The sequence below is a fragment of the Schistocerca nitens genome, chromosome 4, assembly GCF_023898315.1.
Source record: "Schistocerca nitens isolate TAMUIC-IGC-003100 chromosome 4, iqSchNite1.1, whole genome shotgun sequence".
Classification (NCBI taxonomy): Eukaryota; Metazoa; Arthropoda; class Insecta; order Orthoptera; family Acrididae; genus Schistocerca; species Schistocerca nitens.
The window spans coordinates 190916595-190942350 of record NC_064617.1 but is presented as its reverse complement, the minus strand read 5'-3'; the positions used below and the strand labels follow the sequence as shown (position 1 = coordinate 190942350).

Sequence of the window (25756 nt, the reverse complement as noted above, 5' to 3'; positions counted from 1 at the left end):
ATAAATATATAAAATAATTTAAAGAAATTTAAAGAAATCACTTGCTAATTTAACAGTGAAAACATTATACGGAATATAAGTAATATTTAATGAAAGTACACTGATGTTTGTGAAAATTGCCACACCAATGAGACTACATTGGCCTTCTGTGAACTTTACATCAGTACACAATACAAAAAAAAATTAGACACTTGTTTATAAATAATTAACATTAAAGAAATAAATGTAAACTCTGTCTTTGAGATTCTGGTATGGTATGAGGTTTCCATGTGCTTCAACCACAGCATCTAAGCATTGTGGCATTGGTTCAAAAGATTCTTTTACTTGGGAATCTCCCTCCACAAATGTTTTGCTCAAGAACACAAAACATCAGGTGTGGTTGCTGAAGAACTATGAAGAAAAAATAATGCACCAGTCATGATCTTTGGCTGAATGTACAGGTTAATGGAACAGTGGTATGCACTGACCTTCAAAAAGACTTTGTACATTCTTTTCCATATTAAGCCAGGTGTTGCTTTGCAGACAGACAGCATGTGGAGTTGCCTGAATGAAAGTCTGTACCTTGGGCTCTGCAGGGTCTATATCATAGCATTTATTGTTCAGATTTCTCTCTGTAGGTAAAACTCAAGATTAATGGTGTCACTCATCAACACTTTAGGTCTATTGACTTTGTTGGACAACAACACAAGCAACCAGATTGCAATACCCGTAGAAGTATCTAACTTATTTGCAGCCATTGTTATAGGGCAGTTTGAAGTGGGACTCATTTGAAAAACCTACATCATGCCACATGGCAAACCACTTATGATGTTTTCATACCCACTGCAGGCTGCTGCATTTGTAACTTCTTGTCAATGGAAGCTGAAACAACAATGTGTGTACATCCAGTCCGAAGCCACTCTAGAAAGCACTGAACCATCAATGCATATTGGTTTACACTAGTGGAAGTGTTTCAACACTGAACCAACACTGTTTACAAAGCTTTATGGCCTGTTACAGCCATACAGAAGAGATAGTGGCCACTCCCAACAGTGGTCTCGTTGTGTAGTCCACTACCCACTTGGTGCTGCACATAACCTTCTTCTAACCATTGTTTTCACACCTCTCTCTCTCTCTCTCTCTCTCTCTCTCTCTCTCTACTGCCATAGCAATATTCTCAGTATGAGCCATCAGAATGTACATCTGTACATCAACAGAATGCAAATGAGGGATTCTATCATTCCCATATATTACAGACATTCTAAAAGAAGAAATGAAAGATGAGAGGGCTCAAGAATACATGACTGATGTACAAAATATGATGAAAAATGTTACTCAGGAACTACTAAAAATGGACACCTTCAATCTCACATCTAATAGCACAACACTCCCAGAGCACATTAGAGCAGCAGAGGCTTTAAAATGAAAACTATTGAAGGGATTGTAATGTCATAGCCTATGGAAGAAGATGCAGTCCTTATAAGAGTGCTAGGGACACAGATTCACTCACTGTCTGGGGAACAAGGAAGCACATCCACCTGATGGCAGAGCAAGCACATTTGCAGATCAACCATCCACTGCACTCAGTCATGCTGAAAACAGAGAAATGCAGGATTCAAAAGGATAGCAAAGGGGTGTAGTGAATTTCCTATCAATGGAAGGAATACAGGGAATGGACATTAATTGAACAATAGCACAAGAACACAGAAAGCATCAAATACCCACTGCAATTCCAATGCACAATGTGTCCCCTGGGGCAATGTTGTCATTGTAACCTGTTGCTCTTCCACAATGTGAGCATCCACTTGCTAGGCAATGGTGGAATTACAAATAATGCGTCACTGCTAACAATGTCTGTCCTTCCTTGAATCACTGGTGCAACACCTTGATCCTTGCAATGGACGTGCCATGCTCTTCATACACGTATCCCATTCTTTGATGAATTTCTGTTGTCCGCGCACCTTTTCTCTTCTTTTAAAGCCTCCACTGTTCTGTTTTCAGCATTACTGAGTATAGTGGATGGTTGATTTTGCACATGCTCACTCTGTTCTCATGTGGTTGTGTGCCTATGTCTATCAAGTGGCGAGTTTGGGGCCTCAGTGCTCCTATAGGGGCTAAGACTTCTTTCATAGACAAATGCATTATGATCCCTTCAGCAGTTTTCATTTTACATCCTCTGGCACATTTCTTTTTGAATGGCCCTAGTATTAATGAGAATACAAATGAGTAACTTCAACCTAAGACTAAATCCTCATAGATGTGATCATAATTCATCTGTGCCTGCCTTCCTTCTTCATTGACTTCAGTTCTATTAGCCCAATGATGAAGATCAGGTGCATCTGCTTTCTTATCCACAATTCATCATAAACTGCTTTACAGAAGCTTTAATTCACCATTATATGAAAATCAAACAATAGAAAATCTGGAAAGAAATGACAACAATGTAAAAAGGATAGTTTGTTAACAGAACCGGAACCAGATATTAAATTGTAAGACATTTCCAGGGGCAGATGTGGACTATGACCACAATTTATTGGCTATGAACTGTAGATTAAAAATGAAGAAATTACATAAAGGTATGATTTAAGGAGATGGCACCTGGATAAGTGAAAGAACCAGAGGTTGTTGATAGTTTCAGAGGGAGCATTAGGCAATGATTGACAACAACAGGGGAAAGAAATACAGCAGAAGATGAATGGGTAGCTCTGAGAGACTAAACAGTGAAGGCAGCAGATCCTCAAATAGGTAAACAGACAAGGTCTGGTAGAAGTCCTTGGATAACACAGGAAATATTGAATTTAATTGATGAAAGGAGAAAATATAAAAATCATAAATAAAGCAGGCAAAAGGGAATACAAACATCTAGAGAAACAGAGAGAGAGAGAGAGAGAGAGAGAGAGAGAGAGAGAGAGAGAGAGAGAGCAATTGACAGGAAGTGCAAAATGGCTAAGTAGGAATGGCTAGAGGACAACTATAAAGATTTAGAAACATATATCACTGGGAGAAAGATGGATAACACCTACAGTAAAATTAAAAAGGCCTTTGTAGAATAGAGAAGCAGCTGTATGAATAAGCTCAGATGGATGACCAGTCCTAATCAAAGAAAGGGACATTGAAAGGTGTAAGGAGTATATAGAGGGTCTACACAAGGGAAATTTACTTGAAGGCGATACTATATAAAATAAAGACAACATAGAGGAAGATAAGATGGGAGATGTGATACTGCAAGATGAATTTGACAGAGCATTGCATACTCCATCACAACTAATGATAGCAATGGGAGAGGCAGCCATGACAGAACTCTTCCATCTGGTGTGCAAGATGTAAGAGGAAGGTGATATACATTCAGACTTGAAGAAGAATACTATAATTTCTATTCCAAAGAAAGCAGGTGCTAAAAAGTGTGAATTGTAGTAAATTATAGGAAGAGGTCAAGAAATGAACACAGTAAGCGGATTCAGAAGGATGTAGGCTGCAGCAGTTATTCAGAGATGAAGAGTTTTGCACAGGATAGAGTAGCTTGGTAGCTTGGAGAGCTGCATCAAACCAGTCTTTGGACTGATGACAACAACAACAACAACAACAACAAGAGTTTGCTACTCACCACACTCAGGTGTTCATTGGCAGACAGACACATTGAAAACATGCCTCTAGATGTTATCAGCTATTAGATTAAGACCTTTATCCCTCACACACACACACACACACACACACACACACACACACACACAAAACCACTGTCATCTCTGGGAGCTGAGGACTGACTACTACTTCATCTGAGGTCAGCAGCAATCTTTGTTGGGGTAGGTAGTGGGAGTACAGAAGAGTTGTGGGGCAGAATGAGGAGTGGAAGGAGAAGAGGGAGGGGTTGCAGGGTAGGGTGAGGGAAGATGCTAGTTCTGCCTGTGGGAGTGTGTAGGAACATGATGGGGGCAATATAGTAGGCTACTAGGTGCAACAAAGGGATGCTGTGCTTGGTAGGCAACAGAGAGAGAAGGAGGAAGTACCACACAGGTGAGTTAATGGTGGAGAAGGGATGTGTAGGACTGGAGAGGAAGCAGGTAAGGCAATAGGCAGGTAGAGGGAGGGCAGGGACTAGAGAATTTTAGCCAAGGACGTTTTGGTTTTTTCAGTGTGCCTGCCCACCACTCAGTACCTTCTCTCTGTGATGAGTGGTGATTCATCTTTTTCATATAACTGTTAGTACCTGAAACTCTATAGATACTTTGTCATATGCAGTATTAATATAAATGTGATTGAGAAATTACTATTCAAGGTTAGGTACTACTGTATTTGTGAAAAAAAGGGTATAAAATACAGAGAAGATAGACACCAAACTGTCTTTAGTGTCCTCTGAATTTTATTAATGAAAATATGAGATTTTTGTTCCCATACCTCTATTCTGGATGGAATTAAATGTTTATAGCATTATAAATCCCAAAACAGAGAGAGGGGTTACTGGTACTGAATTTAATGACATTTACTATGAAATATATGTAAGAATGTTATATGGGGTGATTCTGTGGTGCTGCTACAAACTTTCAGGGATGCTGTGTGAAGGATAAATGTATCAATTTGAGGTAAGGGACCCTAGTTAGGAAATGACCAAGATGAAAATTATATGCAAAAATTGTTCTGATACTTCTAACTGTGGAACACACATCTTGGTACTCTTGCTACTAAGATTGTAAGGTGGGCAACTTCCAGATGTGGTAGCAAAGACAAAAACAAGTCAAAAAGTCTAGTAAACATGAGCTCTAAAATGCATACCTCAAGAGCTATGAGTGCTAGTTCAACGTCAATGCTGTGAAACACATCTCTTCTACTGCAATCTCTTTGATTTCCAAATTTTTGGAGGAGGTATTATGGACAAAAAAAAATCTGGTAAATATGGGCTCCAAAATGCATATCTTAGGAGCTATGGGCATGTGTTCAGTGAAAGATATGTGCTTCACCATAGTGAACATGAACAAGCACTCATAGGTCTCAAGGTTTGCGTTCTGGAGCCAATATTGACTGGACATTTTTTTCTTGTTTTGGTTCATACTACCTCCTCCAAAACTATTGTAACCAAAGAACTTGCAGTAGAAGAGGTGTGTTTCATAGTATTAAAGATGAAAAAATGCTCATCGCTCTTGAGGTATGCATTTTAGTTGAGTTGTTTCCTTGCTTTAGTCCATACTACTGCCTCTGAAAGTTGCCTACCCTACAATCTTAGCAGCAACAGAGGTACATATATTCATGTGTCATAGATATTAGAATGACTTTGGTTATGACTTTCGACTCAGTCTTTTCCAGACCAGGTCCCTCACATCACACTGTTACATTTACCCTTCTCCATCATCCATGAAAGTCTGTAACATCATCACAGAATCACCCTGTATATGGCATATTCCCCTAGGCACTCAGCTGCCTGGAGTTATACTGCTTATTGAGAACTGGATGTCTCAACCAACAGTGTCCCATTTCTCAACAACTCAACACACTTTAAGTTGCCAGCAATGCTCTTTGGTCTTCACAATGTGCAAGTGTAGCTATAGTAGAGGAAGTACTGTATGATGTCCATTGCTTCTGTCATTGAAGAAAATACCTGAAATGAAAGAGGGAGATGGTGACATTAGATGTTGGAATGCATGTACTTGGACTCTGACAATAACCATCAATAAAGCAGCTGAACTCATGAGTGTGTCAGGGAGATGCACAGACATTGTGAATGTAGTATCATACAGTAAGTGAGGTAATACTCAGGATGCTTGTGCAATTTTTATTTATTTTTTTACTTTTCATTTCATTCAACTCTGTTAAGTTACCCACATCCTTCAGCTCCTGCAATAATATGCAGCTGCTCTACAAAACTAAAAGCAATCTACCTGACTGAAAGAAGGTTGTAAACACTAACATAAGAGCTAACAGGAAAACAAACATTAAGACATTTTTAATTAATTTACACACAATGTTTAATAAATCTTTTAATGAAGAACCTTTATCTACTGCTTGATACAAAATATTTACATAACTTTGGAAATCTGAGAGATTACTATCAGTTGTCAACATAACAGTATTGGAAAATTTAATTATTATGTTTTTAGTGGTAATCAGAATTTACATCCAAAGTCTAGGGTCTCTGATGAAGAAGAATGAAATAAAGTTTATGTCGCAGTTAACTAACAAGTGTAATTATAGTTACCATGATCTCCTGTGAGTATGATAATTGTATTGTTTTTCCAATTATGGGAGTTAAGTTCTTTCAGCAACTGTCCAATAAGGTCATCAATATATGACGTTGCTGCATAGTAACTCTGCCGTATTAATTTTGATGTCTCATCTGTAAAATGTCAAGTCGTGTTCAGCTGTTACTTTTGACATATACAAAAACCAGAAAACTGAATTAACTAACTATACATTTCATTAGCTTTTGTTTAAAACTTATTGTGTTTTTTAATTATTCATGCTTTTCTAATGTTAATTATTAACATGCATTTATGAAATTAAAAGAACAATATTTAAACACTGAAAAAGAGGATGAGAACTTAAAGTTTATTACATTGGCAACAGTTGGTTCATTATTATTATTATTATTATTATCAAGACATTAAACTGAAATGAAGCTTTCTTGCAACTGTTTTCATAGATATGATCACAGGATTTCATTTCATCACTCAATATATCTAGTTCAGTCTTTTTGTGAAAAACTGTAGTGTCTCAGGCCAGCAATTTAAGACTTCTCAGTAAACTGTTCCACTACATAGTGAAAATGTAGAGCCGCAGACAGGCACAACAAAAAGACTGCTAAACAAGTAAGCATTTGGCCAAAAAGCCTTCTTCTGAATTAGACAAAACACATATACACCCAACCACACCCACACCCACCCACCCACCCACACACCCACCCACACCCACACACACACACCCACACACACACACACACACACACACACACACACAGATATGCAAATGCAGCTCTCACACACATCCACTGTCTGTGGTTGTCGAGGCCAGACCTGGTCTGGCCTTGGCAGCCTGGCAGCCAGAGACAATGGTCAAATGTGTGTGTGTGTCAAGTTGTCTCTGCTGTACATATACTGTGATGTGGGATATCTGAAAGTGATCCAAAAACTTATTTCAAATCCAAACATTACATTTCTGGGAAAGGTTTCCTTATCAGCCTCCCAAGCCCCACAACCCCCCCCCCCCCCCCCTCTCCACCACTCTGTCTTCGCTAATAGCCTTTCCACTGTTTTGCTAACCACTGATGTTGATCCAACTGGCCTGTCAAGATACTTGGGTACTGCACGCCCCAGTCAGAGCATTTTGCACATACTGTGAGGTTAATTTTCACACATTCCATAGTATTTTGTATGCATTGAGGGTAAACAAATATCAGGGTATTCTTTCTTTGTTGTCTCACATACATACATACATACCAAATAAAAATGCAGCCTAGAGAAAATTTTCCAGCTGATAATGAAAAGCTGATATAGGTAACAATATCAAAATAACTAGTTTAAAGCTTCTTCAAGGTAGCAAATGCTCCTGAGGTTCTTAAGCATTGTGCAGGACTACCAATCATTCTTACCAAAAGCTGATACTGATAATCTTTGTCTTCCACCACATGACCAATAATAATCATGAAAAGTATTTACATGTGAATTTGCATACATCACATGAAATATTTCAGATGACTCCTCTTTGAAGAAGTAGTGCATACAATGTTTGTGCCAAGATAGGAAACTGCAACAAATTGTACAAGAAATCAAAGACTAGTATAAGAAAGAAGAAATAGAGATAAATTTCCAGGGGTAATAATATTCTATCATAGATTAAATAAGGTGGAGTGGTCTATAGATCATAGTATTTCATGCTCTGAAAATTTTGCTACTTTTCTGGAAAAATACCTCCTTGTTTTTAATGAAACTTTCCCCCTTACTGTACATAAAGTGGATTACTGAAGGAATAAAAATCTCAAGTGCAAGAAAAAGACAGCTACACAGGGAACTAAAACATTATAAAAGTCCTGATTTTGTTACCTATGTAAAAGATTACAAAAATATTTTTAAAAAAGCTGTAAAGGCAGCCAAAGAGCTGGCAAATAATAGATTTATATTGGATAGTGAAAACAAATCAAAGGCATTATGGTCAGTGATCAAAGCTGAAACACGTGCCACAGGTAGAGGCCACGATATTTCTGAAATCAAGGCAGAGGATAAAACTATTGAAAATCCTGCACAAATTTATGAATTGTTTAATGATTTCTTTATAAATGTAAACAAATCTAATGTCAATGTAACAGAGTATCCAGACACAGTAAATTTCTTCAATGGTGAGCAACTTGACAGTGAATTTTTCAGTACCTTTACAAAAACTACAGTAAAAGATATAGAAAATGTGATACTGTCACTAAAAAGTAAAACATCAGCAGGATGGGATGGGATACCATCAAAAGTGTTAAAAAGCAGTCTCTTAAATAATTGTGCAGCCACTAACTACAATAGTTAACTAGTCCCTTCAAGAAGGGTATTTTCCAGGAATACTGAAGTACGCAGTAGTTAAGCCACTATTCAAAAAAGGCACAAAATAACACATGGTAGACTATCATCCAGTCTCTCTTCTTCCATTACTGTCAAAAATATTTGAGAAGGTAGTCACCATACAAATTCAAAAATTCATAGAAAAATTTAAAATAATTTTAAAAAATCAGTATGGATTTCAAAAAGGCAAAACCACAATATCTGCTATAAATAATTTTGTTGATAAAATTAGCTCATCTCTAGACAACTCACTGCATGCCACAGGAATTTTTTGTGACCTATCAAAGGCCTTTGATAGTGCAAATCACTCCTTGGCACTTCGTGAACTGGAAATGTATGGAATTAGGGGCACGGTATTAGAATGGTTTAAATCCTATCTTAACAAGCGAAGACAAAGAGTGGTTATAACATCAGAGAGAGGAACTTATACTTAAGAATTGAAAACCATTTCACAAGGAGTACCCCAAGGTTCTGTTTTAGGTCCCATTCTGTTTTTGTTGTACATAAATGATCTGCCATTTCATATTGAGTGTCACTCAGTTTTATTTGCAGATGACATATCTTTAATCATTGAAAGTAACATTATAGATCAAATTCCACAAACTGTATTAAATACTCTAGAAGACTTAGATACCTGGTTTGATTTAAATTGGTTAAAATTAAACATGGAAAAGACTCAGTTAATGCAATTTAAAACAAAACAAGCAAAATTAAATGATATTCAGGTCAGTCACAGAAACCAGGATTTGCAGGAAGCTGGGTGTGTGAAATTCCTAGGAATGCAACTAGATAAAAATCTATCATGGGGGTCACACATACAGTACCTTTCAAATAAATTTAATAGCCTGGCATATGCAATGAAAATATTGTACAATGCTACCAGTATGGGCATAAGAAAAGTAGTATATCACAACTACTTTGAGTCAGTAATAAGGTATGGAATTGTATTTTGGGGTACTCAAACAATATGTGTCAAATACTAAAACTTCAGAAAGCCATCATTAGAAATATGTACAATGTAGGGTGAAGAAAATCATGACGCCCACTCTTAAAAAATCTGAGTATACTAAGTGTTCCTTCACTATACATATATGAGCTGATTATCTTTGTACATAGTAACCCTGATTTATTAGTAGAAAATCATTTTCAACATGATTACAACACCAGAAATCAAAATAACTTTATGCTGCCTACCCACTGTTTAAAACTTTATGCTCAAACTCCACATTATATGGGTATGAAAATTTATAACAAATTGAAAGGAAGAGAATTGCTCAGCATAAATTTAAAAACACTGAAGAAATCCTTATATGAGAAACTAGTTCAGAAATGTTACTATTCAGTAGAAGAATTCATAAATGACAACATGAAAATTTGAGCAGGAGAGAGCAAATACTTAGGACTGATAATGTTAAAAGTTTGCTACTTTTGAAGAAAAATTATTAACTGCTTAATTAAGTAATTATTCAGTACTGTATATTACTGATATTATAAGGAAAATTGTAAACCATTTTTTGTGTTTTGACGAGTCTCCTGTACTTTTAAGTCAATGGCTTGAAATTGTATGTAATGAGACAATAAACTTCTACTTCTATATTGGAATTCACTTATTCATTCACAAATTGTGTTTCAGATATCACATAATAAAGTAGAGTGTTCAGGAATGTGGAACATGTTATATTTTAACAGGCGGAAGGAACAGCTTCTGGCTAATTTTGTGAAGCATAACAACAATTTCAGACTAGTGCTCAATTACTCACATTGATAATAATGGCAATTTCATCTTGATAACTTTAAATATGTTACATTAGGAGAAAAAGAGCTAATACGAAAAAAAGCCTCTACTCCTTCTCCTACATTATTCAGCTATTATTTAATCTAATGCTCCAAACAAAACATTTAGTTAGAACTTACTGCTATCAGATGTCTACATAATTTATGTTTATGAGTCTAAGTATAATGATGAATTGTTCTGCCTCCACCCTTTTTTGTTTTTTTTTTCTATTTTCTGCCTGATGTTCACCAACAACTTGTTATAGATGTTTTCAGCACAGTACAAAACTGTGTTCAAAACCCTACAAAGGGATGCAAGAGATAAACATTCTATATGAAAATGTACAGGGTGTCCCAGAAATGTTGCAACAAACTTTGAGGGATTGTAGAGGGTGTACAACTCAAGAATAGGAACCCAGGTCTGGAACCATCATCTAACAACACTACAGAGCACCGAAGTTACAGACACTGGTGCCTGCCATTAGGCCAGCTCTTTGGCAGCACGCATGACTTTGTATGCTGATGAACCTAGGCAGAATGTCTCACAGTGTTGTTTGTTGTTATGTTATCATGACTGATTGGCATGGTCGCCAGTGGAGAAGACGGAGCTAGCTGCTGCATAGAAAGGCCTTGTCTCCTATGAATGTGATGCTCTGTTGACTCGTTGGATGATAGTTCCAGACCCAGATTCCCATCTGCAGGTTATTTTTTCCTTGAACCCTATAAAATCTCCAATGTGTTTTGGTCTACAGGAGAAAAATAAACTGCAGATGGAAACCCATGTCTGAAACATCAAAAAATAACTAGTTACAATGACAGCAAAGAAAAGTCAGACAGCATAGAAAAGAGACAAAAGAGTAGTTCTTATTATTCCTAATATGTACCATGCTGTAAACATCATCCAACAGACAAACAGAGCTTTGTATTCACAGGAGACATTTCCTGTATATACAGCAGCTAGTTCCATATTCTTCAATTGCAATTCTGGCAATCAGTCATGATCACTGAATAACCAACTACATTGTGAAATGTTCTGCATATGATCCCTCAGCACGCAGTCACATTTGCAGCTATCGGGATGGCCTAATGGCAGGCACCAGCATCATTGGGTGATGTTTCCTATCCTCAATTTGTTCCTCAAGACATCCTCTACAATCCCTTGAAGTTTGTCACAACATTACTGGGACACTCTTCGCATAAAAATGGTGTATTGCCAGTATTTGTTTAAGGTGGTTCACTGATATATATATATCATTTTAATTTTTCTTGTGGAATGACTATTAACAAAGGTCACTAAGTGATTTAGAACTTAAAATCCTAAATAATATGAATGAATCACAATGAAATGTATTTATAAACAAACTCTCATATGATCTAACAAGGGAATGGTCCAACCTGACATGTTGAAACCTGCCCTGAAATTTTTTCTCCAGGAAGAATACAATGAAGAAAATGCTGTGTCAAAATTTTAGCTGCTAATTCACACTACAAGTATTTTTAAAACAAAATCTTGAAGTTACTCATTTTTATTGCATGAAGAACCACTGACAACAGTGGTTTATACAGCCCTTCTCATCTAGCATGTGATCACCTGTGAAGTTCTAACATCCAGCAATTAAAGAACCTAAACTATACAAAAAAAAGTTTTGAATAATGGGCAGTTCGTATCAACAAACAAATTATCACATATGTAATTCTTACAAGCACAGGAAAATAAATCAAGGCAGTGTTTGATGTTACATTACAGATGACTTCCACCAGTCATAACTTTAATTTATTGAAATGCAATATTGCTTACATATACACCATTTCATAACAGTTTCTGCAGCACAGTTGTTATGATTATTTTTAAAAGTGCATATTATTTTAGTAACAATGAAACATTTCCTTGTTTATTGTTTGTAGTTGTTATGATAAGGTGAAGTGTATTTAGAATGACAGAAACAAACATTTTTCTTACACCAGCAATACCTGACAAAAGAAAAATTAATACTATCATGCGTGCTATCCGGCATGTCATAGTTATTTATTACTGGTTTTATTCAGACTGCATTGTTGTGGAGTAAGAAATGGTTGTTGGCCTGCTTATTGTGTTGCATAGTGAATATACTTAAAACAATTCATAAAATGTGCCAGTGCAAATTGACAATGCACAAATACTGAAATTTAAAAATACCATTCTCATGATAAACTTCAAGTAACACAGAGCGACTGTGAATTATATTGTTAGGTTAGGTTAGGTTAGGTTAGGTGGGCTGCCAGAGTGATGCACGTCATCAACAGTTCCCGTCTCTCTGTATCTCCTCCATGTCTGAACACCACCACTTTTGTTCACTCTGAGACGCCAGGACACTTTTCTTGTTGACAGCCCTTCCTGGCACAAAGTAAAGTTGTGGATGCGATCAAACTGTGCTATTGACCATCTAGGCATGGATGAACTACAGACAACATGAGCTATGTACCTCCTTCCTGGTGGAATGGCTGGAAGTGATCGGCTGTCGGACCCCTGCATCTAATAGGTGCTGCTCAGTCATGGTTGTTTACATCTTTGTGTGGGTTTAGTGACATATCTGAACAGTCAAAGGGACAGTGTCTGTGATACAATATCCACAGTCAACAGCTATCTTCAGGAGTTCTGGGAATTGGGGCAATGCAAAACTTTTTTTGATGTGTATATTTAGATGCATTACACCCAAAAACAGGTTTGATGTATTTATAACATGCTTAAGATTCATTGATGCACACAACCCATTTTGAGCACAAGCAAAATGATCCTTCAGCTCCAGCACAAAATTTACTGATAACTGTAAAATGATGTACACTATTAGAGAATGTGCATGTATTGATGCATTTGCTGGTATCATTTTGTGGTAAATTCAGATTCAAAATGTACTTATACATTCCAAACAAACTATTCCAGTATGGCTGAAAAATCATGTGCCTCACTGTTGCTCGCACTGGTTACCTGTTTAATGTTTATATTTGCACAAAAAGGGATTCAGATGGATAAAATCTAAGTTCAATAGAAAAAAAATTTTTAAAAAAGTCTGGCTCTGATTAGACCAGTTAAACCAATTGAACATACTAACCACAGTATTAATGCAGACAGTTGGATTAGCTCAACTGCATTAGCACCATATCTCAAATCAAATGGACCAATGTATAAGAGAATGTTGAAAAAAAGAAGTAAAAGAGAAATTATGAAAGAATTCTTTTGATAGGAAGTGCAAAATGGCTATGCAGAGCTGACTACAGGACAAATGTAAGGCTGTAGAGGCGTACATCACTAGGGGTATGATAGATACTGCCTACAGGAAAATTAGAGAGATCTTTGGAGAAAAGAGAACCACTTTTATGAATATCAAGAGCTTGAATGGAAAACGAGTTCTAAGCAAAAAAGGGAAAGCAGAATGATGGAAGGAGTATACAGATGGTCTATACAAGGGCAATGTACTTGAGGGCAGTAGTATGGAAGTGGAAGAGGACGTAGGTGAAGATGAAATGGGAGATATGATACCGTGTGAAGAATTTGACAAAACACTGAAAGACCTAAGTCGAAACATGGCCCTGGGAATAGACAATATTCCATTAGAACTACTAACAGCTTTGGGAGAGCCAGCCCTGACAAAACTCTATCATCTAGCGAGCAAGACGTGCGAAACAGGCAAAATACTCTCAGACTTCAAGAAGAATATAATAATTCCAATTCCAAACAAAGCAGGTTTTGACAGGTGTGAAAATTATTGAACTATTAGTTTAATGAGTCATGGCTGCAAAATACTAACACGAATTCTTTACACATGAATGGAAAAACTGGTAGAAGCCAACCTCTGTAACAATCAATTTGGATTCCGTAGAAATGTTGGAGGCAATACTGATCCTATGACTTATCTTAGATGATAGATTAAGGAAAGGTAAACCTACGTTTCTAGCACTGGTAGACTTAGAGAAGGCTTTTGGCAATGTTGATTGGAGTACTCTCTTTCAAATTCTGAAGGTGGCAGGGGTAAAATACAGGTAGCAAAAGGCTATTTACAGTTTGTACAGAAACCAGATTGCAGTTATAAGAGTCGAGGGGCATGAAAGGGAAGCAGTGGTTGGGAAGGGAGTAAGACAGGGTTGTAGCCTCTCCCCGATGTTATTCAATCTTTTTATTGAGCAAGCAGTGAAGGAAACAAAAGAAAAATTCGGAGTAGGTATTAAAATCCATGGAGAAGTAATAAATACTTTGAGGTTTGCCGATGACATTGTAATTCTGTCAGAGACAGCAAAGGACTTGGAAGAGCAGTTGAACGGAATGGATAGTGTTTTGAAAGGAGGATATAAGATGAAGATCAACAAAAGCGAAACGAGGATAATGGAATGTAGTCGAATTAGATTAGGAAATGAGATACTTGAAGTAGTAGATGAGTTTTGCTATTTGGGGAACTAAATAACTGATGATGGTAAAAGTAGAGAGGATATGAAATGTAAACTGGCTATGGCAAGGAAAACGTTTCTGAAGAAGAGAAATTTGTTAACATCGAGTATAGACTTATGTGTCAGGAAGTGTTTTCTGAAAGTATTTGTGTGGAGTGTAGTCATGTACAGAAGTGAAACATGGACGATAAATAGTTTAGACAAGAAAAGAATAGGAGCTTTCAAAACGTGGTGCTACAGAAGAATGCTGAATATTAGATGGGTACAGCATGTAACAAATGAAGAAGTACTGAATAGAATTGAGGAGAAGAGGAATTTGTGGCACAACTTGACTAGAGGAAGGAATTGGTTGGTAGGACATGTTCTGAGGCATCAAGGGATCACCAATTTAGTACTGGAGGGCAGTGTGGAGGGTAAAAATTGTAGAGGCAGGTGAAGAAATGAATATACTAAGTAGGTTGCAGTTGTTACATCGAGATGAAGAAACTTGCACAGGATAGAGTAGCATGGAGAGCTGCATCAAACCAGTCTGAATTGAAGACCACAACAAAAACAACATAAATAACACTCGGGCATCATGTAAAAGTTTATGATATTTGTGAACCCTGTATATGAGTCTGAAAACAAAACTTTGCTACAGTAAGGGGAAAAGATAGAGATTACTCATATATCTGGAGTTGTTTCACATCTTATGGAAATCTACTTGAACAAAGGATATTTGCTTGGAGCTGTCTCTTGTAGAGCTACAAGACTGCCACTTGCTTGCATATGTTATTTGGGGCCTAAGGTTAATGAACTTGTAATCTACAACTATCTTGCCATTATTGCTGCTGTACTCTCTCCAAATTACCATAGAAATAACCATAAATGAAAAGAGAGTAGCAGTAACTGAGCCTTGACTCTAATGAACATCTAAGACAAACAACACGAGAAGAATAATTTTTAAGAATAACATACAGCAGGTTCCAACAATGCTCTGCTCTTGCAGCAAGGAATAAGCACGCGAGACAGTGCTCCAAGCAGGTGTGCAAACCTCCTTGATGTTACTGGTGATCAGCTGATCACGCCTTTTGACTGCACGATCTCCCCTGGACGCCCCATCAGCCAACTGCACAGAAGCGGAGCATTATCAGTGTCCACAAGACTTGATACTGTTGAGGAATCTTGCAGGAAAGTGGACATGCTGAGCAGAGCACATTTGGCAGGTGGCTGTGGCAATGGTGAGGCAGGAGATGGGTGGTTGCCCGTAGAAGGCAGTGGAGGCGGTTGACTGGGCAGGGGTGTATTGACGGGGTCTTCAAACACAAAGGCGGGTTTAACCTGGTCAGTTGTGACAGTGTTGTGTTTACCATTGACTAAGAATGTCTAGAGTTCTGTCATTGCAGGCAAGGACACAGTGGAGTATTTGGTGGTGTAAGGACTGGTTTAATGCCACTGCAAGTAGCATGACATGAACATTGTTTGATAATCCTTCATGCATGAATGATGGAGGGACATTGTCCATGCCATTATGCTGGCTGATTGGATGTATGTGGTGTACTCTCTGAGTTGTGCTATAAATTCTGATTGGTATAGGGTTTTCTCTGATGAAGCACTTGAATCAATAAATTCTCCTGCTAGGCAAAATGTCTCACCATATACTAGCTCTAATGGCGCTGTGTCCAGGTACTGTTTGTGGGCTGAGTAAAACAAGGGGTAAGGCTGTATTCCACTTAGAGTCATAGCAAATGAGCACTGCCTTGAGGGAGCAGTGCCAGTGCTCTGACATTACAATGGTGGCTGGGTAATAGCTTGTGGTGAGGTGGTGGGTAGTGCCAGAAAATTTGCTCATCTGTGTAAGGAGCTTTGATTTGAACTGGTATCTCCTGTCAGTAGTGATATGTAATGGGCAGCCAAATCGTGTGACAAACTGTGACATGAACACCACTGACAGTTTCTCGACAGAGGTGGTGTCAACCAGAATTTTTTCAGGCCATCATCTGAATCTACCCATGATCGTCAATAAATAGTGTTGTCCATCTGACAGTGGCAGAGGTCCCATGATATCTACATGAATATTGGTGAATCTTTCAGTTGTTTGTGGGAAGTTTCTGATGGGCTCACATATGTGGCAAGCAATATTACTTTGTTGATAAGCCGTGCATTTGCGGGCCCACTGCTGACTATCTTTTTGTCCTCCGTACCAAACATAGTGGAGGCAACAAGTTTTGCTGATGCTCTGGTTTCTGGGTGTCAGAGGTCATACAGACCTTGGAAGACATGCTTGCATAGACCTGCTGGCATGCTCGGACGTGTTTTCCCATTGGAAATGTCACAGTACAGACGAGCAGCTGCTCCAGGTACATTCATGAGTTCAAGTTGTAGTCCAGTCTCTGTGTCTTGAAGAAGGTTATGTAGCTTTTGATCAGATTGCTGCAAGTTACACAGGCATAAGAGATCAATGGTGTTCATGACAGCACTAACCCAAGATGAACAGTCAGCCACCACGTTATTTAGCCCTGAGACATGTTGTTTATCTGTGGAGAATGAAGTATGTACTCGAGCTGGTTAAGTTGTCATGACAAGCACTTATCATTGTTTTGACTGAAGGTGCTCATTAGAGGTTTGTTGTTCGTGAATATCATGAAGTTTCATGCTTCTGACTGTGTATGGAAGTATTTCAGCATTATATAAATGGCCAACAATTCCCAATTGTATGAGCTCCACCTTTGTTGTGCTGGCAGTAGTGTGCCTGAAGAGAAGGCAAGCATCTGCCATGTCTCATTGACATATTGTTGAAGTGCTGCACTGAGTGCAAACTGACTAGCACCCACCACCAGTGCCCGGGACACATCTTTCACAGGGTTTGCAAGAAGTGTAGTCTTCTTGGCTGCCTCGAACACATCAGTCATTGACCACAACCATTGCAACAATGCCTTGCCTTTCACCTTGGAGCCAGCCAATGTGGCTGTTAGTGGTTCTTGCAATTCAGCAGCTGGCAGCAGTTGGCAACAGTAAAAACTGAGCATGCTGCGGAACCTGCATAGTTCCTTTGTTGTAACCGGATGTGGAATGTTCAATACCACCTCAAGCTTCTCAGGTAAGGTTCATGATCCCTCTGATGAAGTTACATGACCAAGGAAGGTATCCCTGTTTTGGCAAACACACCCTATGACAAGTTCAGTATGATACCATGGACAGTAAGGTGTTTGAAAACTTGAACAAAATGCTGTTTATGGGCTTCTTCAGTCTCCCAAAAAGTGAGAATGTCATCCAGATAAGCAAAGCAGTATGGTAAACTTTGTAGCACTGAATCAATGAATCGCTGCCACGTCTGTGTGGCATTTCTGAAGCCAAAGGTGATGAATAAACTCTCAAATAACCCAAAAGACATGATTACTGCTGTATTCGGAATGTCTTTTTCAGCAACAGGGTTTTTCGTATATGCCTTAGCGCAGTCAGGTATACTGAAGACCTGTTTCCCACTTAAGGCATTGTTGTAATCCTTCAAGTGCAGTACCTAGTAATGGCCCAGAATAGTTCTGGCATTCAAAGCATGGTAGTTCCCACATGGCTGCCATGCACTGTTCCTTTTGGGGAGCAGGTGCAGAGCTAATGACCAGGCACTGCTAGATGGATGTATCGGCCAACATTGTGTCAAACTCAGCTTTTGCTCTAGTGTAACTTTCAGGGGCCAACTGCTGGTCCTACACTGAACTGGGAAGCCTACTGTGGTGTTAATATAATGGATAATATCATGACACACCAGCTGAGGGGCACCTGGAGACATTGTGAGCATAGCAAACTGGCTGAGTAGCCTGGTGAACTGGTCTTCTGCTGCCTGGATAAGTTTGACAATGCAGCTGATGGTGTAACACTGATAACCAGCCATCATCAGCCCAGTGACAGCATCTCGGAAGGCACTGGTAACATCCACTAACAGGTGGTAGTGGGCCAGGACATCTGTTCCAATTATCAGTTCCACCATGCTGGTGGCAACAAAATTCCACATTATTGCACAAAGCGGTTCTAGATCCAGCTCCAAATGTTGCATGCCATACATTTGAGTGATTGAGTTGAAGGCTGCTGACAACTTGAAGGTACTCATGCATCTTGTTGTGCGGCAGAATACTTAAGTCACAGCCCACCAATTAAAAAATTTCTCTCTGACTTGCAGTCTGTCAGAATTGGCAAGTGGAGGCACAAGTAGGGGCATTGACTTCTGCTTGATGCTTGAGGTTCATGTACTTGCATGGCAGGTTCCACTTGTGAGCTTGGTCGCCAAACCGCTGATGGTATCAGCATATGTTGTCATCGCGATGAGAAGTGTGGGACATGGAACTGCTCTGTGAGTGCACCAGTATCTACTTTTAGTGTTATGATCAGTGAGAAGTTCATTCAGTTGTTTACCAAGGGTGTCAGTCTTGTTTAACAAGTCATCATTCAGCTGGTGTTCAAGTACTGTCTCCTTTCTTGACAGTCAGGTTTCGTCTCTGCCAAAGCACTGCTGCAAATAACTGCTGAGTCGGAACTGGACACGAGCACATCATCTCAAACCATTCCAGTTTGAGAAGTGATTACTGCTTGTGTCAGTATCCTGCTGATTTATAATGAGCATAAAAAACGTGTCCAGCACTACATGTGTGTCGACCTTGCACCATGAGTGGCATAGGTACTGTAAAGGTTTCTTGTCTCCTATGTCTTCCTGTGTTAGTACGTGTCATGCTCTCTCATTTGAGAGGCAGACACTCAGCACATGAGTTCTGACTTCAACTGAAAGTATGCATTTGTTGCTAGCAGGGTCATTATAATGTCCTGCATCTACACCATGAATCAATGATCAAGTTGGCTGACCACAAGCATGAATTTTGATGAGTCCATTGTTATTCCTGAACACAAGAAACTTGCCTCAACTTGCACAAACCTGAGTGCAGGATTGGTTGGCCAAGATGGCGGAAGCTGCTCAACTATTCTGGACATGATGTGCGAGTCGTTATCTGTCATTTTGTAGATGCAAGGTGATATCTTGTGTCAAAAACTGTATTCCTTGACTATGTATCACATTGGGGTCATCACTGAAGCTGTGTCTTGTAGGGCTACAACACTGACACTTGCACATATTACATGGGAACTAAAGTTAATGAACTTATAATCTACAACTACCTTTTGTTATCAACTGCTGTACTCTCATCAAATTACCATAGAAATAAACATAAATGAAAAGAGAGTACATTTATTGAGTCACGATTGTAATGAACATCTTGACTCTAACACAAACAATAGAAGAAGAATAATTTTTAACTATAACATACAGCAAGTTCAGAAAACACTCTGCTCTTGCAGCAAAGAATAAGTGCACAAGGCAACGCACCGAGCAGCCAGCGCGCTAACCACCTTGACGTTATTGGTAATCAGCTGATTGCACCTGCTGAGTGCATGATCTCCATTGGTTGCCACATGCTCTAAAGGGCCTTTTTTTATAATTCTGCAGCCCCAATAAACCAGTCGTTTACTTATAAACCCATATGTGTGGAATATTACTTAACAAAAAATAGTTAGTTACAATGACAACAAAGAAAAGTCAGACAGCATAGAAAAGAGACAAAAGAATAGTTCTTATTATTCCTAATATGTACCATGCTGCATAGCCAATGTTTGTAACCAGAACAGCAGAGTTACCTTGAAACCTAATATACTTAGAAAGTACATTAATGAGTTGTCTGGCGGTGATCAGTTTCATCAACATCTTCCCTGCAGCTCAGCTTTGCAAAAATTTATTAGATGGCCAAAAAAATTGCAAATTATCATGAAAATACATCCATAACAATGCATGTCTGTTTTTCATTCAAGTAACTGAAATGTGTCATTACACGTTTCAAGCACTGACAGACAATAAGATGCCAGAAAAGAAAGCAGAAACTACAAGTGATTGCAGACTTTATTATTTAGAGGTGTGATGTAACAAGTAGGTCACCAATATCTATAAGATATATCTGATTACAAAATATCACAGTACACACAACTTATGTAGATGGTGAAACACCCATCTACCTGATTCCTCATAAGTTATCATTCTTTCAGTCACTACATGTAGTATTGCAAAGGTACTATCAATTATAACAATTCCTTATAATTTTTTAAAAAAATTGGTTTGGCCTACCAAGGATCACATGAAATAACTTATGGCTTCTTGCTTCTTTCCTTTGTTTCTTTCCAATAATATTTCATTTTGTCTTTATGTTGTTATCTTTTTTCTTCTGTCCATATTGTGCCTGTCTTTTTATTTGTTTTCTCCTGGAAGTCTATGATGTAATGCTCACCATGATCAGTGGACTGGAGATTTGCATCATGTACTCATCTCCCAATAGTTTGATGTGTTACAAAACATGCCTGTTGTCTCGACTCCAAGGTCATACTCGGGTCATTATAGTGACTGACAGAGAAAGTTGAGAAGACCTCCCTCGCACGAGGAGTTTCAATGAAGCTCACAATTTGCAGCATTGCCCCCAGAACTGACCATGGCCCTTTGGTTCTGAGTTGAAAGTTCTATGACAAGTTAGGCTGCAACTTCCTGGACTTGCACCACAGGGTTGAGGACTGTAGGGTCCCACCAAATGGGTCACATGTGCACTACAAACCAGAGGCTGCTAAAAAGGGCGAAAGACATTTTTAGGGAAGTAGACTGTATCACAAAAAAATGTGATGCAGAATTAAATTGCAAATACACACTGAAGATTGTACACCAGAATGTACAGTCATTAACAAACAAAGTTGATGAAATAAATATACTCCTCAATAGTGAATGGAAAGATGTTTCAGTGTTATGTTTTTGTGAGCATTGGTTACAAAATGAGTATTTTCAGTACTTAAAAATATTGCATTTTAACCTTGCAAACTGATTTTGTAGAATGGAATCAAAACATGGGGGAACTTGTATATATGTAAAAGAAAATGTAGATTATAGAGTATAGCATCTGTTTGCAAACTTGGTTGTGAAAGAGAGTTTGAAATCTCAGCTGTTGAGTTAATGTCTGGAAAAAATATTATTTTGTGTATGTATAGATCTCCTGTTAGCAACATAAGTGTTTTTTTCAAAAAATTGGACCTTGCTTTAGGCAAACTTACGACAACTGGGAAAACAGTGGTACTATGTGGTGATTTTAATATTGACTTTCTGAGCCATAGCCCTCACAGGGAAACATTGTTAAATATTATACACTCCTGGAAATTGAAATAAGAACACCGTGAATTCATTGTCCCAGGAAGGGGAAACTTTATTGACACATTCCTGGGGTCAGATACATCACATGATCACACTGACAGAACCACAGGCACATAGACACAGGCAAGAGAGCATGCACAATGTCGGCACTAGTACAGTGTATATCCACCTTTCGCAGCAATGCAGGCTGCTATTCTCCCATGGAGACGATCGTAGAGATGCTGGATGTAGTCCTGTGGAACGGCTTGCCATGCCATTTCCACCTGGCGCCTCAGTTGGACCAGCGTTCGTGCTGGACGTGTAGACCGCGTGAGACGACGCTTCATCCAGTCCCAAACATGCTCAATGGGGGACAGATCCGGAGATCTTGCTGGCCAGGGTAGTTGACTTACACCTTCTAGAGCACGTTGGGTGGCACGGGATACATGCAGACGTGCATTGTCCTGTTGGAACAGCAAGTTCCCTTGCCGGTCTAGGAATGGTAGAACGATGGGTTCGATGACGGTTTGGATGTACCGTGCACTATTCAGTGTCCCCTCGATGATCACCAGTGGTGTACGGCCAGTGTAGGAGATCGCTCCCCACACCATGATGCCGGGTGTTGGCCCTGTGTGCCTCGGTCGTATGCAGTCCTGATTGTGGTGCTCACCTGCACGGCGCCAAACACGCATACGACCATCATTGGCACCAAGGCAGAAGCGAGTCTCATTGCTGAAGACGACACGTCTCCATTCGTCCCTCCATTCACGCCTGTCGCGACACCACTGGAGGCGGGCTGCACGATGTTGGGGCGTGAGCGGAAGACGGCCTAACGGTGTGTGGGACCGTAGCCCAGCTTCATGGAGACGGTTGCGAATGGTCCTCGCCGATACCCCAGGAGCAACAGTGTCCCTAATTTGCTGGGAAGTGGCGGTGCGGTCCCCCACGGCACTGCGTAGGATCCTACGGTCTTGGCGTGCATCCGTGCGTCGCTGCGGTCCGGTCCCAGGTCGACGGGCACGTGCACCTTCCGCCGACCACTGGCGACAACATCGATGTACTGTGGAGACCTCACACCCCACGTGTTGAGCAATTCGGCGGTACGTCCACCCGGCCTCCCACATGCCCACTATACGCCCTCGCTCAAAGTCCGTCAACTGCACATACGGTTCACGTCCACGCTGTCGCGGCATGCTACCAGTGTTAAAGACTGCGATGGAGCTCCGTATGCCATGGCAAACTGGCTGACACTGACGGCGGCGGTGCACAAATGCTGCGCAGCTAGCGCCATTCGACGGCCAACACCGCGGTTCCTGGTGTGTCCGCTGTGCCGTGCGTGTGATCATTACTTGTACAACCCTCTCGCAGTGTCCGGAGCAAGTATGGTGGGTCTGACACACCGGTGTCAATGTGTTCTTTTTTCCATTTCCAGGAGTGTATTTGTCTGACTGTTAACTCATCAACACATGTAACAAAAACTAGTGTCACTCTCCTTGATCAGGTATGTGTAAATATGGACAAGTGTACATCAGAAAACTTTGGTTCAAATAGCTCTGAGCACTATATGACTTAACTTCTGAGGTCATCAGTCACCTAGAACTTAGAACTAATTAAACCTAACTAACCTATGGACATAACACACATCCATGCCCGAGGCAGGATTCGAACCTGCGACCGTAGCGGTCGCTCGGTTCCATACTGTAGCGCCTAGAACCGCACGGCCACTCCGGCCGGCTCAGAAAACTTTGATACCAGCTACAGTGACCACCTTTCGCAATTACTGACCATACCTGTAAATCACATTTCAACCAGTATAGAAAATGTTATTCATAAAAGGATTTATAGTAGGAAAAATACTGGATACTTCCAGTACCTAATCAGTGAACAATCTTGGAGAGAAGTATATGATACCTCTATTACCAACGAAAAGATGGAAAATTTTGTGGACATTTTCAAGCCTAACTTTGACATGGCTTTTCCACAAAGGAAAGTGATTTCCAAAAGCACAAAAAATGGCTCTGAGCACTATGGGACTAAACATCTGTGGTCATCAGTCCCATAGAACTTAGAACTACTTAAACCTAACTAACCTAAGGACATCACACACATCCATGCCTGAGGCAGGATTCGAACCTGCGACCGTAGCAGTCGCGCGGTTCCGGACTGAGCGCCTAGAACCACTAGACCACCGTGGCCGGCTCCAAAAGCACAGATAGATTCAAAAACTAGATGAGATCAGGCATTAGAGTATCTTATAAAAGGAAGTGGGAACTTTTTCTGCAGTCAAAAACTCACAGCAGTCCAGAATTTATTAATTATTTTAAAAAATGCAAGCTAGTTTTGAAACATGTCATAAAAGAGGCAAAAATTAAGGAAAATAACAAATATATTATGAAGTCATCCAATAAAACTAAGTCCATGTTGAAAGCTGTGCAGGATCTAACAGGGAAGAAGACACCTCACAAAAATATTGTGGTATCACATGATAGCAAGAATGTCACTGATCCTAGCACAGTTGCAAACAGTTTCAATTCTTATTATGCGACTGTTCCTGGACAAGTAATGAACGAAAAAATTGGAAATCCACCTAATACAACATGGAAAGAACTTTCATCTATTGAAATAAATAATATATCCATGTTCTCCAGTCCAATAAGCCCAACAGAGCTCCTAAATACCATTAATTCACCGAATAGGAAGTATTCAACTGGTATTGATGATATTCCAGATTATATTATAAAAATAACAGCAAGACAAATACTTTTGCCTTTATTGGACATATGCAATTCATCCTTATCATGTGGTGTCTTCCCTCAGCAACTAAAAATGGGAAAAGTAATACTCCTATATAAAATAGGTGATCATCAATGTATGGGTAACTATAGGCCTGTGTCTCTATTGTCAGGGTTTTAAAAAATTATTGAAAAAGTGTTCCTTTCAAAACTAATTACATTCTTCGACAAGAATGATATTATTTCTGGATGTCAACATGGCATCAATTGAAACAGACACTTTCAATCTGATAAACCATGTCTTAAATGCAGCGGACAACCACATAAATATCTCAGGTTACCTAACAAAAGCTTTTGATGTGATTGATCATTCTATACTCATGAGGAAGCTTTAATGGCATGGTGTAAGAGGTGTGCTAAATCAGTGGATTAAATCATATTTGGAATATCGCTCTCAGGTAACATAAATTAAGTACATGGAAGGAAATGAACTCCAGATAGACCTTTCAGAACTAAGTCATGGTGTTCCACAGGGTTCCATTATAGGTCCTTTCCTTTTTTTGGTCTACATTAATGATTTACCATCACACGTTAGGGATTCTGAACCAGTACTGTTTGCAGATGACACAAGTCTATTAATTGAAGGAAATAAAGAAGAAAATCTTACTGCATCAAAATTAGCAAAAATGAGCTATGTAGTAAGAATTCTCTGCAACAATACTAGTGCAGAAACAGTTAGGGCTGTATACTTTGCTCACATACATTCATTCAATACTGAAGTACGGTATCATTTTCTGGGGAAATATACACCAGGCCATAACAGTTTTCAGTAAACAAAAGGCAATTATAAGAATAATGAAACAAGTGAGCAGCAGAAAACCATGCAAACCTTTCTTTAAACATCTAAAGATCCTACCCGTTCCCTGAATTTATATACTGGAAGTAGTCATACATGTCAAAGAAAGCATACTGAGAAAAGAAAACCTTTTTCCTCAAAACAAAAGTGCCCATGATTACAGCACCAGGTCAGACAGTGACATACATGTTAATCATTGTAACACCACATTATGCCAAAAAAGGTGTATATCATGAAGGAACAAAACTTTCCAACAGATTACCAAGACATATAAAATCTCATCCTGAAC

At 39.2% G+C, this 25756-nt stretch overlaps 1 protein-coding gene across 1 annotated transcript in view; it reads right to left on the bottom strand.

Moving 5' to 3' along the window:
- LOC126251560 (iduronate 2-sulfatase) overlaps window positions 1–25756 on the bottom strand; it is a 148672-nt gene that overhangs the window by 35809 nt on the left and 87107 nt on the right. The window contains exon 5 of the mRNA XM_049952077.1: window positions 6167–6304. Coding sequence (XP_049808034.1) covers window positions 6167–6304 — 138 coding nt within the window. The remainder of the gene's footprint in view (window positions 1–6166; window positions 6305–25756) is intronic.